At 35.8% G+C, this 17349-nt stretch overlaps 3 protein-coding genes across 6 annotated transcripts; 2 read left to right on the forward strand and 1 right to left on the reverse strand.

Annotated features, from left to right (window-relative positions):
• Window positions 1-341: 341 nt before the first annotated feature.
• On the forward strand, window positions 342-6661 carry LOC106173116 (uncharacterized). Its single transcript, XM_087001276.1, has 12 exons — window positions 342-497; window positions 788-936; window positions 1240-1486; window positions 1675-1820; window positions 2136-2373; window positions 2597-3309; window positions 3589-3823; window positions 4022-4144; window positions 4416-4602; window positions 4946-5208; window positions 5437-5591; window positions 5902-6661. The coding sequence occupies exons 1-12, from the start codon at window positions 410-412 to the stop codon at window positions 6061-6063; spliced, it is 2706 nt and encodes a 901-aa protein (XP_086857402.1). The 5' UTR covers window positions 342-409; the 3' UTR covers window positions 6064-6661.
• A 141-nt stretch (window positions 6662-6802) lies between these two features.
• Window positions 6803-9212, forward strand: LOC106173128 (potassium voltage-gated channel protein egl-36-like). Its single transcript, XM_087001277.1, has 2 exons — window positions 6803-7906; window positions 8297-9212. Exons 1-2 carry the CDS (start codon window positions 7436-7438, stop codon window positions 9119-9121), a joined length of 1296 nt encoding a protein of 431 aa, XP_086857403.1. The 5' UTR covers window positions 6803-7435; the 3' UTR covers window positions 9122-9212.
• A 3796-nt stretch (window positions 9213-13008) lies between these two features.
• Window positions 13009-17262, reverse strand: LOC147764435 (uncharacterized). 4 transcript variants are annotated; one of them, XM_087000519.1, is made up of 9 exons: window positions 16979-17262; window positions 16494-16611; window positions 15864-15954; window positions 15337-15412; window positions 14929-15026; window positions 14294-14393; window positions 13951-14090; window positions 13705-13761; window positions 13176-13345 (listed from the first exon to the last, which is right to left on the reverse strand). In XM_087000519.1, exons 1-7 carry the CDS (start codon window positions 17084-17086, stop codon window positions 14046-14048), a joined length of 636 nt encoding a protein of 211 aa, XP_086856645.1. In that variant the 5' UTR covers window positions 17087-17262; the 3' UTR covers window positions 13176-13345; window positions 13705-13761; window positions 13951-14045. The 4 variants fall into 4 exon arrangements, with proteins under 4 accessions (XP_086856648.1, XP_086856645.1, XP_086856646.1 ...); XM_087000520.1 differs by having other exon boundaries at window positions 14366-14393; window positions 16979-17261; XM_087000523.1 differs by lacking the exon at window positions 14294-14393 and having other exon boundaries at window positions 16979-17259.
• Between the last annotated feature and the right edge of the window lie 87 nt (window positions 17263-17349).

Consider the following 17349-nt stretch of genomic DNA (forward strand, 5'->3'; position numbering starts at 1 on the left):
AATATTGCGTTCGCATCTTAATTACTAAGAACTTATGTTGGTTCAGGCGCTTTTAAAAAGAAAATCTTCTTATAGCAAAGTACTGTTCCATTTAAATACCAAATGCAGGATTTGATTGATGGTACGTAGGTCATTTTTACGGCACCCATCTCTCCTTAAAAAAGTGAAAACGGGGAGAAAATTTAACTTTCAAGAAAATTGTCTTTACTTCTTGAGTGATTGCTTTTCCTACATTTTTATTTTGGTCTTATTTTTACTCTATAAATGCGGTATCGGACAAAAACGCAATTCTGTCCCAGTACCAACTACCGCAATGCATTGGTAACAACTGCTCACGTATAGAGTCACTTGTCCTTCCACCGACACCGTTTACTGTTCAACGACCATCCTAGACAACCGGGCTGTTGAAATGGCAGCAGGGACATTGGTCGTCGTATTTTCATTTCTTTGGGTTCGGTTTACTACACTGCCTGTTGTATATGGCCTACCCGTGCCCGGTAAGTTTGAGCGCAAGTTATTTTCTTTTATAACTTTTTATACAAAGTGAAAGGGTTTGTGGACGAAAACTGACCGCCACACAGGTTTTGTCTTCACAATAGTGAAGTCTAACTAGAACGTTTAAGCATGTAAATAAAAGTCTACATAAAAGTTTACGTAACAGGCTTTGAGTTTTCTGCAAAACGGGGCTGGTTCGATTGGACTAGATGTTGTTCTTTCAAAAATCGTACAGTATACAGTCCAGCATATTGCTCAGTGGTTTTTACACTGTTTGGAATGCATATTTCAGACCAGTCTCTTCCCAGGGCTTGTAATTCTGCACTTCGGCCAGAAAGACTCAGTGATGTGAAGGGAGTCTTTATGTCACCACGTACCGGACACGGTATTTATCCAAAAAATGTGCGATGTGAGTGGGACATTCAAGTTGCCACCGGCATGGTAATATCTGGATTATTCCCAGTTGTTTTTGAATGTTTGATATGTTAAAACGATCGTTTTATCTGAAAATTTAGATATATGTGTTCGTTTAATTAGGTTTTTTTTCTATTAACGATTTCTGATTATGATTTCTCTTTGAATATGACGTCATAGTTAAATAGCACCAAGTAAGTAGCTCATAAGGGCCCTTTCTGGATATATGATATATGATATATATGACAATTGGTCCCAAAACTGAACTACTGACGCTGCAGTTTAGATGTGTTTTATCACTGTTAAGGACCAAATTTTGATATATTTCAGATTGTAGAAATAACATTTCAAGAATTTGAATTGGAAGAGTCTGTCGCCTGCGTCTATGATCATGTGACGTTGCTAGATGGTGGGCCCGGCGGTCGTGTTTTAAAGCAATTGTGTGGAACTGACGGCGTTGCGGAGTCTCCTATTCTGTCTATACACAATAACGTTAGAGTGATTTTTGAATCTGATGCTTTTACGCAAGGCAAAGGGTTTAAAGGGTTTTACGTGCCATTTGATCCTGCAAAAAGAGGTAATTCGTTAATTATAAACATTTTTCCATCACATCATTATCTTTCATCATTTTCTTTTTTTTAATATAAGGTTATCGTTGTCATCTATTGGTAGAAATATTAGTTTCACCAAAAATTTGGAATCCAGAAATTGAAATTTAGGGAAACATTTTAAAAGATTAATGAGAATGCTATCCTATGATTGTAGATGACATCGATGGTGATCCGTGTGATGGAACTCCCCTTATTTTTCAAACCTTCTCGAGCGGAATTTTTTCCTCAAATTTCCCCGGCCGGAATTACTACGGCTATAACCAAGTCTGTGAATGGAGGCTTTTGGGACCACCTGGCACTGTAAGTGTTAGTCATGTTGTTATTTTGTCAGAGACATGAACGTTGAGTTTTATGAAAGAGCTTCAACGTTCAAAGAATAAAATAAAATGGTTTGCAATAAAACATTGTCATTTTATTTTAGATACTTCTTCGATTTACCTTTTCTTTTAAGCATTTTATTATTTCCTAGAAATGAGATGAACAATGTCTTGTTTAAAGAGGGCCTAAAAATAAAGTTTCGGTCCTATTCGGTCTTTCTGTTGCAAATTCAAATTTCTTGTTTGTTAATCTGCTTTGGTTTCATATTTCTTAATTATCCAAATGTACATTTTCTAGGTTTTCCAGCTTACATCTTTGAATTTCAATGTAGAATATACCGAGAAGTGTGTCAAGGATCATATGACGATATATGACGGCAGTGATCCGTCTTATGCCATAATTGAGAAATCCTGCGGTTATCACGCCCAACCTCTCCGCTTCAATTCCACTGGGAATGCATTGTGTGTGAGATTCATAAGTGACAATACCACTACTGGAACGGGATTCCAATTCAAGTTTTGGAGATTTGAAAGTGGTAAGTTTAGGCATCAAAACCAGACCACAATTCATGTTCGGACTTGATCTGAACACTTTCTCTACCTCTATGATCTGAACTAGTACGAGGTTGGTCTGGAACTCTACCCAACTGAAGATCCCAAAAATTCAAGAGTGTAGAAAAAAAATATATATAGAGAGAGAAGGAAAGTAAATTTCATTATGATCATACAGTTTACTTTATCATTCAATTCTGTTTACAGAGGATAATATTAAACTATTGGAAAAACATTACGAACCAGCTGGAATCATAATCGTGGCAGGGAAAGGAAAAAACATCTTGACTCAAGTAACCAAAGGCAAATCCACCGGGGCTCCACCTGCCCAGACTTTTACAAGTCCTGTATCAGTGCCAAAGAAGACGTCAGCAATTACCAAAACAATACCTGTTAAAACAAAAATGGACCCAGGCTCAGTTACGAAACAGCGTGTCATTTCACATCAACCTGAATTTGCTACGGCTTTGACGACTTCTGTCCCGTTTTACACGAAAGCGAAGCTGGCACAAACCGCTAAATCTGAAAAGCAAGCAAAAATATCCAAATTGGTCAAAGAATTCAATCACGTACCACATACTACCTTAGTTATTACCCCAACGACCTTGAAGCCAGAGAAAATTTCGATGAAAAGTCAACAGTACTCGACATCTTCAGGCATCGTTTCACAGACGTCTTTATTTACAACTGTAACGCAGACCACTAAAGAAATAATTAGTACACGTGTACCTTCTATAAAATACAACCAACACCCTGAAGGTTCACAGACAGAGAGCGAAGAGCTTGATGTTGCTCATCATTGCCGACCTTCCCTTACACAAGTGGACTCAGTTTCCGGGTTTATCAGGTCTCCAAACTATCCCCATCAGTATGATAGCAATGTATTCTGTGAATGGGATTTGACGGCTCCTGAAGGCAAGGTAAGTAAAACGTCTACACGTCTTTAAAATAGTAATAATTATAATGCTTTTATTTCATCATGATCAAGCCATCGTTGCTTTTATAATGCTTTGTTGATTTATGGTGTTTGATATCCTCAGAAACGCACTGTTAGTTGCTCAGATATTGTTGGTAATTGCTTTTAAAACAGAATAAATGCACTTAGTTTTCTACTCAATATTCCATTTTGTTAATGTCTTGATGTTTGCGAAGAAAATGTCATTGATAGAAAAGTTTTTCATTAAAATCCTTTGTTATAGGTTATAAGGTTTGAAATAGAAACGCTATCCATTGAATTCCACCCAACTTGCAATTACGATAGCCTGACCATTAAGGTGCTAGACCGAGAGGAGTACAGAACGCTTGCACAGTATTGTGGGTCATACCGACCGAGCCCGACCTTCATCATTGTACCTCAGAGAAGAGCTAAGGTTGTGTTTCAGACGGATGCATTTACAAACAAATACGGGTTTTCGACTAAGTATATCTTCACAGGTGAGTTAAATGAAATGCAACACTAATAAAATGACGACTTACTTTTTCATGCATTGAAATTTATATCCCGAATGAAAATAATTGATATGCGTTTCTTTTTTGATAATATTTGCTTTAAAATTATTGGTTTTAACTTCTTACAGTTCTTGCTGTCTGTCCAGAGAGTGTAACAATATCGCTTGTAAATATACGTTTCAGAGTGCGCAAATGAAGAGGAATATTTTGAATGTGGCAGCGGTGAATGTCTGCCTTCTCGTAAACTTTGTGACGGGAACAGAGACTGTCGTGATGGTGGAGACGAGAACACGAGATTTTGTGCACGTGAGTGGGTGTTTCATTGTTTAATAAATTGTGCTCTCCATGTAAGATTGACTTAATTAACTAAAACTTATATAGCCTTAGGCTTATCGTATATGTATGATGGGTCCAAGTCTACGCGTTGCATGTAAGTGTTTTATGGGATTGCTACGTATAAATGATTTCTCTCCCTTTAGCTACATGGGCGCTGTGCAGCTTCATACAATTTTCTGCGTTGTATTTACCTTGAGTTTAGAAGCTAAAATAGTTCTGTTCAGATCCCATTTTGTTTCAGCTGACTGTGGTATTAAATCGATCGAAGACATCGGAGCCACAGCCAGAGTCCTTGGCGGTGTTCCAGTCAAGTCGCCGACAGCGTGGCCCTGGGTTGCCGGAATCGTGGACCTCTCGGGTCGCCTGCTGTGTGGGGCAGCTCTTATTTCACCTTCATGGGTGCTAACCAGTGCTCATTGTGTCCAAACGTACGTCTTAAAGTTTTGAGAATATTAAGTCATCGACAGTTCTTTCATGTCTGTCTTTCAGATAACAAAATAGGGTTGAAAACCCATTCAATATTTATCCAAAGTAAAGTTCGCCATTAAAATATATTTTGAATGGAAACATTTCTTACATTTCCGTCTGGTCTTGCTGGTTTTTCTATCTAAAACATTTTTGTTAGGTTCTTATCAACTTAAATTACGACCACAAACATAAAAGGATTGCTTCATAACTTTTCCACTCAAAAGATATGAAGTTGTCAGTTATTCAATCACTCACCTTACGTCCAATAGTTATGCCATTAGTATTCGATTACGTATTTTACAGTGCAACTTCAGATCAGCGAAAAATCCATATCGGGTCACATGTAATGGATAATGTCAATAGTAATAGCGGTGTTTCACAGTTGATGGAGATATCGAAAATAATCAAGCACCCGAGGTATCATAATGAAACAATGGAACACGATTTGGCACTGATAAAACTTGTCCAGGCCAAAAGTGGAGCGACTGCCATTTGTTTGCCAGAAGCAGACGATTTGGTAGTTGATGGACAGGCGTGTGTTATGGTAGGGTGGGGAGCTGGAAAAGGTAGGGTGGCATTTTGAAATATTTTTATTTTATCTTTTTAATTTTCTTTCATTTACTCTGTTTAATTTCCTGTGTGAACCTATAGCTAAGCCTTAATTACCCAACTGCGAAAACGGACACTTCAAAGGGAAAGAATTAAATGAGTACATGGTATATTACATTTAAAATAACGCAGAAATATAATTAAAAAGATACCACCTGTTCCTCTTTTTATTGTTTTTTCTACAGCTGGACAAACCACCGGAAGCACAGTGCTGCAGGAAGTAGCGCTGCCTGTACTGACAACGGGCATGTGTCGCGAGAATACTATTTATGGCAATGCCATAAAAGACAGTATGTTCTGTGCAGGAGATCTTCAAAATGGCGGAAAGGATGCTTGTTCAGTAATATCTAGATAACATACTGTTAGATTTTAAGTTATTTGATAAAAAAATTGCATTTGTCAAATAATCCTTATTGAGACGTTTCTGTTCTCAGTTATAGAGATATATTTATAGAGAAAATATCTTGGCATGATCAGTGATGTCAGTGGAAACACTCGGAGATTTTATGAACAACCGTTAGGTCTTTAGTAGTCCGTTATTCATTTGAAATCTGATATTGCCTTTTTGAAATAAAAAAAATACAAAGCCTGTGTAGTTTCACTTGTTTTTTTTTTCTTGACTTTGATACTACGTGTTTTTTTCTTTTCAGGGTGATTCTGGCGGACCACTACAGTGCCATGTACGTGGTGTGTGGACAGTGGCCGGAGTGGCCAGTTGGGGGAGTGGCTGCGGTCAGGCAGATAAACCAGGCGTATACACTCGTGTTTCAGACTACCTGACGTGGATCTGGGCAGTAATGTCAAGAAACTGATCTCATTGCCGTTGCTCGTGTATACCGGGCATGCATGAGACACATTGAATACAGCCGTTAACCACCAACGAGCACATACTTGCAGCCTTGTTTTGACACACCTGCCTTACCTGTTGCTATAAACCTTACTTAGTTATCGTCATTTATGAGTACATAACCGATTATTAAGAAACTGGTCAATACCTGATGCATTAACTGACAGAAATTTACTGGATAAAACCCTATTGGCGGCGATAAGCTTGTGTAAATTTTGTTTGTTGAAACGTTATCCATTTCGATTTAAGTGGCACATAAATATTTGTTTTAAAACAAACCATTAGTGGAGTCGATTGTGTCGACCAGATCTATTAGTAACATTGATTGTAAACAACTGCAACTTGTTGTTACGAAAATGTGCCTTAACATATTCATTTAAATTGGCAGAGAGCGACATTATGGCCAAACTAAGTACCTGCTGAGTCATTCCATCATTACAGTTTTGGAAATCGGTCTAAAAGTGCATTAATTTAGGTGTGCTTCAGGTGCTTTAATTGCCAATTTGGTTGACATGTGTTTTGTTCTGAAAAATATATTAACTACACGTTTATTGTAATTTTTTTCTTTGGGGGGGGGGGGTGTCAATCCACACATAATGAACAAATGGCATTACTGAACAAATCTTTAATGGTGCGTTTTTGTAAACCAGGATATGGATGGAGAGGCAAGAGGAACATCGCTCTCCTTTTAAATACGTATCTTTTATTAACTTATTTTTACAAACAAGATATTACGTGTGTCCTTAAGCGCAGATGCAAGATTTGCCCCAAGTCCTCATTCAAAACAAGATGGGAGGACTGAGCCCCTACCACCTTTCTTAATGTTCTGCTTCCGCCAATGTCGACTGTAACGAAAGTGGCTATTAATCAATAACGAACTGGGATGTTGTTAATGAGATGGTCAACAGTTTCATTTTCTCTACTGGCTTGCCAAAGAATGAAAAGATTGATGTTTTAAAATGGACTTTTTGACTGTAAACCTCTCTGTAAATGGAAACGGACTAAATGGTCAATTAACGGGCAATGTGTTTGTCGTGTGTCTTCATTATATATGTAGTGTACAATGAAAATTCCAGTTTAAAATCAATATCTCAAACACAATTCTTTCAGACTTAGTCTGTGTACTTCCCGTTTTAGATGGAGACGGGAACAGTTAACCAGCATCAACAAAGTTCTTGTCAAGTGCACACAATGCAAAGTGCGCTTATTATCGTTAGTGACTACATAGGTTTCAACGTGAGCCCAAAGTAGTCATTTGCTGGCTGTCTCTTCGTCACGAACGCTTTTGTATATACGCGTGCATTAACTGAGGCAAAGTCCGTCCAGAGGGCTAGGTTATGGATATGGAAGAAAGGGTCGTCATAAATGTTGGTGGTACCCGTCACGACGTTCGCCAAGAAACACTGCGAAGAATTCCAGGGACAAAGCTTGCATCGCTTACTAAGCGAACTTTTCACTCTGATGATGAAGTTAAAGAATACTATTTCGATCGAAATTCTGCATACTTTGAAGTTGTCCTTGATTGTCTTCGCACTGGACAGCTTCATATTCCACGTAATTTGTGTGTTAAAAGGGTCCAGCAAGAGCTGGATTTTTGGAAAATTGATCGTAAAGAAGTAGGCTCGTGTTGTCTCCATATATTTACTGACGCAGAGGAACAAGAGACGGAAGCACTGGAGATGTCTAAAGAATTTGGACTCATCCCGATGAACGATGACCAGATGACAGAAAAACTAATTGGTGTGTCCAGTCGTCGTATCCGATTGTGGACTTTTCTTAGCGATCCGAATTCTTCCAAGGCAGCTCTGGTAAATTTTGTGGCTCATCAAATAATATTAGCTAGACTTGTAAGAAGTTAAAACCAAAAAAATTAAAGCAAATATTTTATCAAAAGGGAACACATATCAATTATTTTCATTCGGGATATAAATTTCAATGCATGAAAAAGTAAGTCGTCATTTTATTAGTGTTGCATTTCATTTGAATCACCTGTGAAGATATACGTAAGACATATTCTGGTCCCTTTTCATTAGGAGGTTGTGACTGTCGACGACGGGTTCTAATATTTTAAACTTAAGTCGTACAATATTAGAGACTGATTCAAACTACTTTGAACATACCTCAATCATATTTTCTTTCATTTAAAAAGCATCTAGTTGATCTTTGTCTCACAGTACCTTTAATACATTGTGTTTCAGGCATGGCTATACTTCTACCTAATTTTGGTCGTGTTGACCATAATTTGTACAGCCTTAGGAACTGATAACAATCTACGAATAGGCAAATACTTAGGAAACATATCGCTGGACGAGGAAGCTTTGGCAGCAGAATTTGACATCAGTTTGAAAAGATTACAACTAACAATAAGCAGCAAACCACAGTGGATGCATATAATTGACAATGTTGCTTTACTTTTCTTTTCCACCGAACTTTTCATTCGTTTTGTGGTTAGTCCGATGAAAGGGCGATTTTTCAAAGACCCGATGAATATTATTGACATTATCTGGATCATTTTGAATTTGACTATAATAGTCACCACACCATTCCAGGAAAGCAACCTAGATCTTTTTATTTTTGCAGTCATTGTAGACGGAATCGTGAGTGTTCTGCGTGTTTTTAAGATTTTAAGAGTCGCCTCTTGCTGGCTTGGCCTCAGAGTGCTTTTGCTGACCTTAAAGGCTAGTATTAAAGAATTGTTATTAATGATTGTATTTCTTGGAATGGGTTTGGTTATCTTTGGGACATTTATATATTATTCAGAGCTGGATGAAATGGAAGGCCAATTTCCAAACATACTAGTTGGCTATTGGTGGGCCGTGGTTACTATGACGACGGTAGGCTATGGGGACATCCATCCCACCGGAGCAGTGGGTAGAATCGTTGGGGCGATATGCATTATAATCGGCATGGTTATCACAAGTTTACCAATATCTATCATCGGGAATAATTTTAGCAAATATCTTTCTTTTTCAAAAACTGTAAAAGTCCTAAGAAAGAAAAATGATCGAAACCATAAAAAATAATGAGTCAATTTAAATGTATATAACCTTTAAAATAAAGATCGCACAAAGTATAGGGCCTATAGGACCATGCAAGGATCTTAAAACGGTGAAGGATGACGAATTTCCATTGCGCTAACCATTTCGTGATAATGATATAGGGCTGTTATCACGAAATGGTTAGCGCAATGGAAATTCGTCATCCTTCACCGTTTTAAGATCCTTGCATGGTCCTATATATATAAGGAACTCATAAACGTGTGAATTTTTTCTTTCGGAAAATTGACCCCTTTCAGAGTCTCAGCTTTGTGTGTTTGTTTTTTAAGCAGAAAACGTAGCAAAACTAGGAAAATCAGTGGCTGCGAGAAAAGAACAAATGAGATGATAATGATTTAATAACATTCACAGATTGGTAGATTGTGTCTTGATGTGTATTTATAACGTTTAGTTCGTGAGGCAGACCACAGGCACAGGATGGACAAACGCATAGCAGCACCAGTAGGCCTACATTGTGTGTTTAAATAAATGTAGTAGGTTACACAGACTTTACGTATTAAAAAACGTGTACTACGTTACGCAAGCTTTGCGTTGGATTGTATCAAACAAAACTCAGCTACATATCTAAAGAATGTATTTCATTTGAATTGGTGATACTGTCTTAGAAATGTCAGTTAGAACTTAGTTCTCTGTAAGCGTCTTTCACAAATTTCTAATGAGAAAAGAAAAATAAAAAGTTTTTTCCTCAGAATTTTTTGTTTCAACTCGCTTTGGCTTTATTAGCCTGGGTTTACTGTGGGGCTTTTTTCTTTTTCGCTACAAAAGCAACTGACATGGGCGTTACTAAGCAGCAAATCTTAACCAAATATGTTGACCTCCAGAGAAACCTAGGCTTATGGCCTTACTTGGCTTATTTGTAAAATAATTTGCGATAATTGAACACAGACTCATCTTGCTCTTCTTTGATGGGACGTCTATTTTCACACGTCCTTCAACGATAAAACAAAAGGAAAAATATCAAAACCGTGAGACCGTCCTGTAATAATGGACCTGGGTCAATTTGGTGTATTTTGTGCAAGCTTCAGAAGTGTATTTCATAATTTTTATTTTCTACTTATGTATTTCATAATGAAAAGCAAGATTGCTGCCCTATGAATCCGCCTGGTAGAATACATTTGCTTCACTACTTTACATATTTGAAATATTCATCAAACGTAAAATAGTACAAGAGGGCCTGTGAAAAAAAATGGGTCGATTGTGCCAAAATCCACACTCCGAATTTCGTTCAGCACCTCTAAAGCAATGCAATTTGTCAAATGTTTACGAGGCGAGTCAAGTGACTATACTTCGGTCGAATGTTCTTCATTAAGGTTCGGTTGACATTTGATCAAACTAAACTTTGTCTGTGATAATTTCTATGGCTGCATTAATGGTATGCTGATATCAAAGTTAAACTTCTACTGGACTGTCCATATATTTTAGACGCCATTAACGAGCTAACTGTTCATCTTGCTCTGGTCTACCGATTTTTGTACTATAACTAATATTTCCCAAACTAGAAAGAAAACAATATGAATGTAACATTTCTAAAAGGACAAAAAGGTATGTTTTACAGTCTGCTATTCTCCCAACATCAACTATGCCATAACAATTATGTCTTCCTTCTGATATTTTTTTATTCAAAACTTGACAAAACGTGATTTTTGTAAAATTTACCAAATTTCTGATAAATTTTAGGGGAACAGATTTCAGGGTACAGTTCTTGTAAAATGGAATTCTATGGAATCCCAGGAGGGCCAAGCGGAAAAAAAAATTAAAAAAAAAAAAAATTTGAAAAAAAAATTTGAAAAAAAAAATTTTGAAAAAAAAATTTGAAAAAAAAAAATTAAAAAAAAATTGAAAAAAAAATTTTTTTTGAAAAAAAAATTGCGAAATTTGCGAGATCGCGTGTAATCCCGCGAGATCGCGCGTAATCCCGCGTGGTCGCGCGAAATCCCGAGAGGTCAATCGTGTTTCATTTTCAAGATGAAATTTTAAAAAAACACAAAATCTCGCGAGAAAGTGCGAGAAAGAAAAAAGCATTGGCGAATGAGGCAGGGAGGGGCTGTTCAAAATGCCGACATTGCACCGAACATGAAGAGGAGGATGTCATTTGTAAAGGGAAAACCGCCCAACAGACTGGGATATTGGCTCCATGCTAGGCCAATGCCACGATGAGAAGGGATTTTATGGAGCTAGAATATTTAAAAAAACACTCTTTAGTACCACCAGCATGTACGCTGGCAGTATTCATGGCTTTAGTCCCGACCTATCTCATATGGCTCTGCAGGGTGTCGTGAACTACAAGTCACCGTTACCGCTTCTCCTCCTAGAGCGCATTATTTCAAGGTCAAACAGGTCACATTTTTCTAAAATTGCTAACTTTCTTGTGGAAAACAGTTATTATTGTCTATTTTCAGAAACTAAACAGATCTAATCTATAATACAATGGGCAGGTGTTACCCTTAGGGTAATCTTTGATCTTCGTGAGTTTGGGGTCAATTGGGGCATTTTCAGACGAGTAGTGGCTATTAGATGCCAAACTAAAAACTCTCTAATTCTGGAACCATCATTGCTAGAGACCTTGTTTTTTCATTTTGTAGAGCTTTGCATGCGCAACACTGCAGGTTTTTTGTATTTTTTATTTTTTTCGTTAGGGCTCGGGCATTGTTCTGTATCAAATAGTTCAACATCCAATATTCAGATGTGAAAATAAAATGTAAAATACACCAAAATTAGCAGAGATACACCCATTGTTACTACTGAACTTGAATAGGAAGGAGCAAACTGGTAATCAAAAATGATAGGACAATTTTATTAAAGTTGTGCTGTTTTTATCATTGACTTAATTGTTGAAAATGGAAGTAAACTCATTAGTTATAGTTCTCACTTGTGAACATAGTGGAATTTTCAAATATCATGGGCCTGAATACCTTTGCTAATTAATTTTTTTGTAAATACCATTTTAACTGCATTGCATAATTAAGAATTGGTGGTGAATATGCTCTTAAGCATTATGTAATATAGCATCAAAAGTGAGGGAAAATAAATTTTGGTCACTCTCACCTTAATGGCCATAAACGTCATGCTACTCGTGGCTCTCAAACCTACTGAAAGGGTTCTTGGTCTGAATTGTACCTAGACTTGCACCAGTTTGACTGCCTTTTATGTGCGTTCAATATTTTTTAAATATTAGCATTTTTATTGAGGGATTTAACCCCCAAAGGCATGAAGTCAAATGGCAGTGACCTTTTATACATTGTACTATTATGATAGTTCAAGGTTGTATCATTATGTAAAATTGTATCAGATTTGGCAAAACAAATTGTGTACTGCCAATAGTAACATTATAAAGAAAAAACAGTGACATATAAGTTTGAAAATCCAATAATAATTCTTAAGCACAGATCAAATTGGGAACCCAGCTTGATTGTTTTTTTTTCTGAAATTTATGCATTTTTATTTGAATGTTCATATTTCTCTTGCTTGCATATTTTAACTGTGAATTTGAACTGACATGGGTATGCTAGTAACATATTCCTAACAGACATATACCTGCAATGCTGTTCGACTTCCTGTTAAGCATACTGTATTTTGCATCAGTATTGACAGTTACCTACTTTGTGCATTTTTTAAATTCTTTTTTTGTAGTTTTGACAGCTATGCTGGGATAGAGACTTTGAATTATATGTATTGTCAAGTTTATTGAAAAGTGGTTGAATTTTTATGTACTGACAGGTGTGACACCAGCATCTCCATGCACATAAAGAGATAACACCATCAAGGGAAAACCAATTTACCTTTTTGTCTTACAGAACTTGTGGTTTCATAAAAATGGGTTGTGTAGCCTGTTGCGCATTGTATTAATGTATCAAAAAAAGGAAAATAACCTTTTTTGTGATTCTTTATTCTCTTTTTTCCTGTACAGCAATTTGGAATTTGCAGGTTGGTGCAGAAACATTAATATTACATTTTACACATATGTAGATGACTGTAATGCAGATCTTTCTAGGATGAAGTGTCTCCTTAGTTGAATATAACTCTCCTCTTCAGTGGATATTTCTATTGTCAAGTGGTTAGTGGCAGTGAAGTTAGTTGCTTCATTATAGAAGTCCTGTGGCACACGAGCAGATTGTTCATAGTTCAGTGTTTTTTCTCGTGCAACTTCTGCCAAATCTCTATCACTGACAGTGAATCCACACTGGTGACCGCCTGCAAATATATATTGCATAAAATATGTAGGTTGATATACCTTAAGCCAGTTGTTCCATTTAGTCACATAGCCATGCCACAAGAACATGGTGATGTGTAAAATTGACTACGTGTTCATATTTAAAGTAAAAGATTTTTAATACAAAAATGTCTTAAGTTTTAAATATTTCAATCTTTTATATGCTAAACATGTAACTGAAATTGCCAAATTTACCATATAAATGTGGAAATGCATAAATGTCATTTGGAGCAGCACCAGTGGGTAACCACACCTGCCTTTGGTGTCTTATTTTGTGGTTGTTCCACCACAGTTGAAATGCATCTATATCATGTTGTATCAGAGGCAAGTAAACAATTACCATGCACCACTTGTCAATGCAACTGTGTCTGTCATACCAACCATCTCTGTGCAAACCCTGAAAAGTATAATACTTGTGAATTTATCAGTCATTCTATGATATGCCAACGGATTAAAACTCTCTTTAGGAAAGTTGACCAGAAACACTGAAATAATTGCATGACATCAGAATAGTGCGTGATCCAACTACAGGCTTTAATAGACATCCTTGTGACAAATGGGTAAATATAATAAGAAATTTACATACCTGGTTCAGTGGTGAAGGCCCCATGATGTGACTATCGGAAAAAGCATGCTGATCACTGCTATTTCTTCTTAGGAACATTTGGCATTCAATTAAGTCTACATTCTCTGTCCCTGGGTCACTTCTAGTTCTATTAGGGCAGACTATTAAAAAAACGGTAACTATTAGCACAGATGTTTAAGAAGACCACAGTGTTGAAATATACCCCAAACTAGTATGTTACAATGGCAAAATCAGAAATGGATAATACTAGTAAACTCTTTTAAACCCAGTAGTGTGTGGTTAGATAAGGGATAGAGTTTTTTCAAATTGGTTTTTTACTTAAAACAGTGCATTATATACATACACAAAAATTTGCGTGAAAATGTATCAAAGCATCCATGTATGTAAATATGGAAGAACTGAAACTTGTCATTACCATCCACAGACCAAATCCAATTTGGTCCCTGAAAAGAAATAGTTGATATTATCACATGAAAACCTAAAATTAAATGTCATTTTGAAAGTATATACATGTGAATAATCTGACTGATACATTCCTCAAATGAACGAATCAAACAACTTTTACTGATAAGTGGCTCCATCATACAATTATCTTTCTATAATCTTAAGTTAGTTGAAACTGACAGTATGATGACTTGGCAATTTTTGTGACCAGAAAAGGGTTTAAGACTAAATAGTTTTCCACATATTGTGTTATTGCTGAAAGTGCATGGCTTAAATGATCAAGACAGATAGGTCTCTGTGTCTATACATAAAAATAATATTTATCTGTGATTTAAAAACTCGTCGATTTAAAGCCCTTCGTATCCTTAGTTTCCGACCTTCATGATCAACTTCATGCAATATCTCTTGCACATCAATTCTTAGGATAGAGTAACAGAATAATATAATTTAATAGAAGTGAAACAAAAATAGATTTTTACTTTCATTTTTTAATTAACTGCTTAATTGCAAAAATTAATCCTTTGCTTAACTAACCTTTTTACTTTCTTGTGATATTTCTGGCGACACTGATCATATATTCGCCTTACACCTGCCAGTCCCCCACAAACAACGAATTCTTGTTGAATAATATCCTTCATAAAAAGATATGACTCACACATTAAAATGACCATTTATTATGTATATAACCTTATTAAATTATAATTGGAAATATAAATCACTGTAAGATGTCAATATTTTTATTTTATTTGTACAAGGGGGATAATTAAGTTTTGGATTGTAACAGACTTTCTATCAGACATATCTATATACTAGTACTGTACTGGTTGGTTGGTGTATTTATGCCATCTCCTCTATTCTAAGACTTGAGTGATCAAAATACTACAGATATTATTTCAACATACAGATTGATTCAAAGTAGGCAGCATCAAAATTATTGCTTACCCTTAATTCTTGGACAGGGACATGTTCATGTCGCTTGATTTCAAGAACATTTAACCTTCTCTTGAGGGTACTTTCACTGACAGTGAAAAAGAAAATAATTAAAAATAATTAGATCCTTTCTGAACTTATTACCTGCTTTAAGATATTCAGTGAGCTGACAACTTTAAAGTTTGCCCTTCATGCAATAGGATTTTGCAGATTTTTATGGGAATCTATATGAAAATGATAACACGGACCAAGACTTTTCTGGGGATTCATGCCATTTAAAATCACCACTTGTAATTTTCAACAAAAATTCCAGGAGTCCAAGCCATCATTAAAAAAAAAAACTATCCAGTGATGTCAGCAGCTGTCCAATTAATAGTTAAGTTTGTCACCAAGAAAAGACTTGACGTGGGCGATAAGCAATGAGCTTCACTAACAATAAGAATTAAACATGACATTGATTGACACAAAGATTTCTCTACAAAAAAGCAAATATAAATAAGCATTTGTTGCCACAAAGAATTCTACACAAAAATATTTACCTCCAGGTAATACCAATGTCCTTTAAATATTCTAATATCAAAGCTTTGCTTTTATAATGTTCCACTAGATTATTGAGGAAAACCTTTAAATCTGAAATTCAAAAATAAAATGAATTTTTTACATGAAGCAATGACAGACTATAGATGACTTATAAGAGATACAATTAAACATACACACATTATAAGGCAATTTCATTTAGTATGCTCTTTTGTTTATTACAAAATGGATGTGAATTTTTTCTGATATTTCTCCTCGAGAGCCAGTCACATATGAATAACAGTCTTTTACAGTGATATATATATATATATATATATATATATATCATACTTGTAGCCCAAAGAAAAGCTTTGATAATAACACTGGAGATGTGTGCCTCAACATAAAAGGTGAATTATACAGGTTAAATCCACCTAATTCAATTTTATGATTTATATTTTATACTTTCTTAAATCAACTTCTGTTTCATGCTTTCATAAAATAACTATTATTTGAATTGACAAACTGAAGCCCAAGAATTAAAAATATTTCAAGTAATATCATATATGAAACTATTTCAATTCTTATTGTATTTTAACACAAATAACTTGGTAGATCCATGTTGAAAAAAGACAAACACTGAATTTGCTCACCAAATTTGAAGTCCTGATCCATCGGCAAGTGCCCACAGTTGACACAATGTCTGATGGTTCTAATTTTTCGGTATCCTGGACATCGACATTGCCTTTTGTTACAAGCACCGACGACACTCTACAAACGTAAATTACAAATGAAAAGCAATACTTTCAACATTCCTATCCTTAACGGGAACTGTACACGTGTGGTTTAATAATTGTTTCGAGGAAGTCTAATGAAAAATACTGTAAATTTATGTAAATGTATGTAAAATAAGTTAAATACCCAATGAAGACGTTTGCATAACCAGTCAGTGTCACTGTGTCAGGAAAGGCGACATATTTATTTAACCGGTGTTGCTATCTTCTTTTATTGCCCCTAGTACGTTCTAATACTAGTAATAGTAAAGAAATAAGACTAAGAGGACACTCGTCCTTGATTCACTAATAATACTATACGTCACACTATCATCTGCATAAAGAATAAAGAGAAAACAACTTACGTGCAATATATTATCACATCCGCATGATTTACAAATGGGAATGTGAGCCTGTTGTTCATAGTCCGTGCTATGTTGGCATTTTAAACACATCGTGGCTTCTTCCGCCATGTTTCTATTCTCGCAATTTCTCGTGAGATATCGTGATTTTTTTTCTCTTTTTCTTGATTTCCTTTTGAAATAAAATTTGCTCGGTATCGCGGGATTTCACGTGGCCACGCAGGATTACGCGCGATCTCGCGGGATTACACGCGATCTCGCAAATTTCGCAATTTTTTTTTTCAAAAAAATTTTTTTTTCAAATTTTTTTTTCAATTTTTTTTTTTTTCAAAAAATTTTTTTTTTTCAAAAAAATATTTTTTTTTCAATTTTTT

This window comes from Lingula anatina, chromosome 1 (genome assembly GCF_051362555.1).
Source record: "Lingula anatina isolate TDL-2025a chromosome 1, LinAna3.0, whole genome shotgun sequence".
Taxonomy (NCBI): domain Eukaryota; kingdom Metazoa; phylum Brachiopoda; class Lingulata; order Lingulida; family Lingulidae; genus Lingula; species Lingula anatina.

Bases quoted from the DNA above. Each gene is read 5' to 3' on its own strand.
- LOC106173116 (XM_087001276.1), top strand. From the start codon at position 410: ATGGCAGCAGGGACATTGGTCGTCGTATTTTCATTTCTTTGGGTTCGG. The intron at 498-787 runs GTAAGTTTGAGC...TGCATATTTCAG, and splicing joins ATATGGCCTACCCGTGCCCG to ACCAGTCTCTTCCCAGGGCT. The intron at 5,592-5,901 runs GTAATATCTAGA...TTTTCTTTTCAG, and splicing joins GCGGAAAGGATGCTTGTTCA to GGTGATTCTGGCGGACCACT.
- LOC106173128 (XM_087001277.1), top strand. From the start codon at position 7,436: ATGGATATGGAAGAAAGGGTCGTCATAAATGTTGGTGGTACCCGTCAC. The intron at 7,907-8,296 runs GTAAATTTTGTG...ATTGTGTTTCAG, and splicing joins ATTCTTCCAAGGCAGCTCTG to GCATGGCTATACTTCTACCT.
- LOC147764435 (XM_087000519.1), bottom strand. From the start codon at position 17,086: ATGGCGGAAGAAGCCACGATGTGTTTAAAATGCCAACATAGCACGGAC. The intron at 15,027-15,336 runs GTAAGCAATAAT...CTTTTTATGAAG, and splicing joins TCCCTGTCCAAGAATTAAGG to GATATTATTCAACAAGAATT. The intron at 14,091-14,293 runs GTATGTATATAA...TTTTTTTAATAG, and splicing joins ATTTTCACGCAAATTTTTGT to TCTGCCCTAATAGAACTAGA.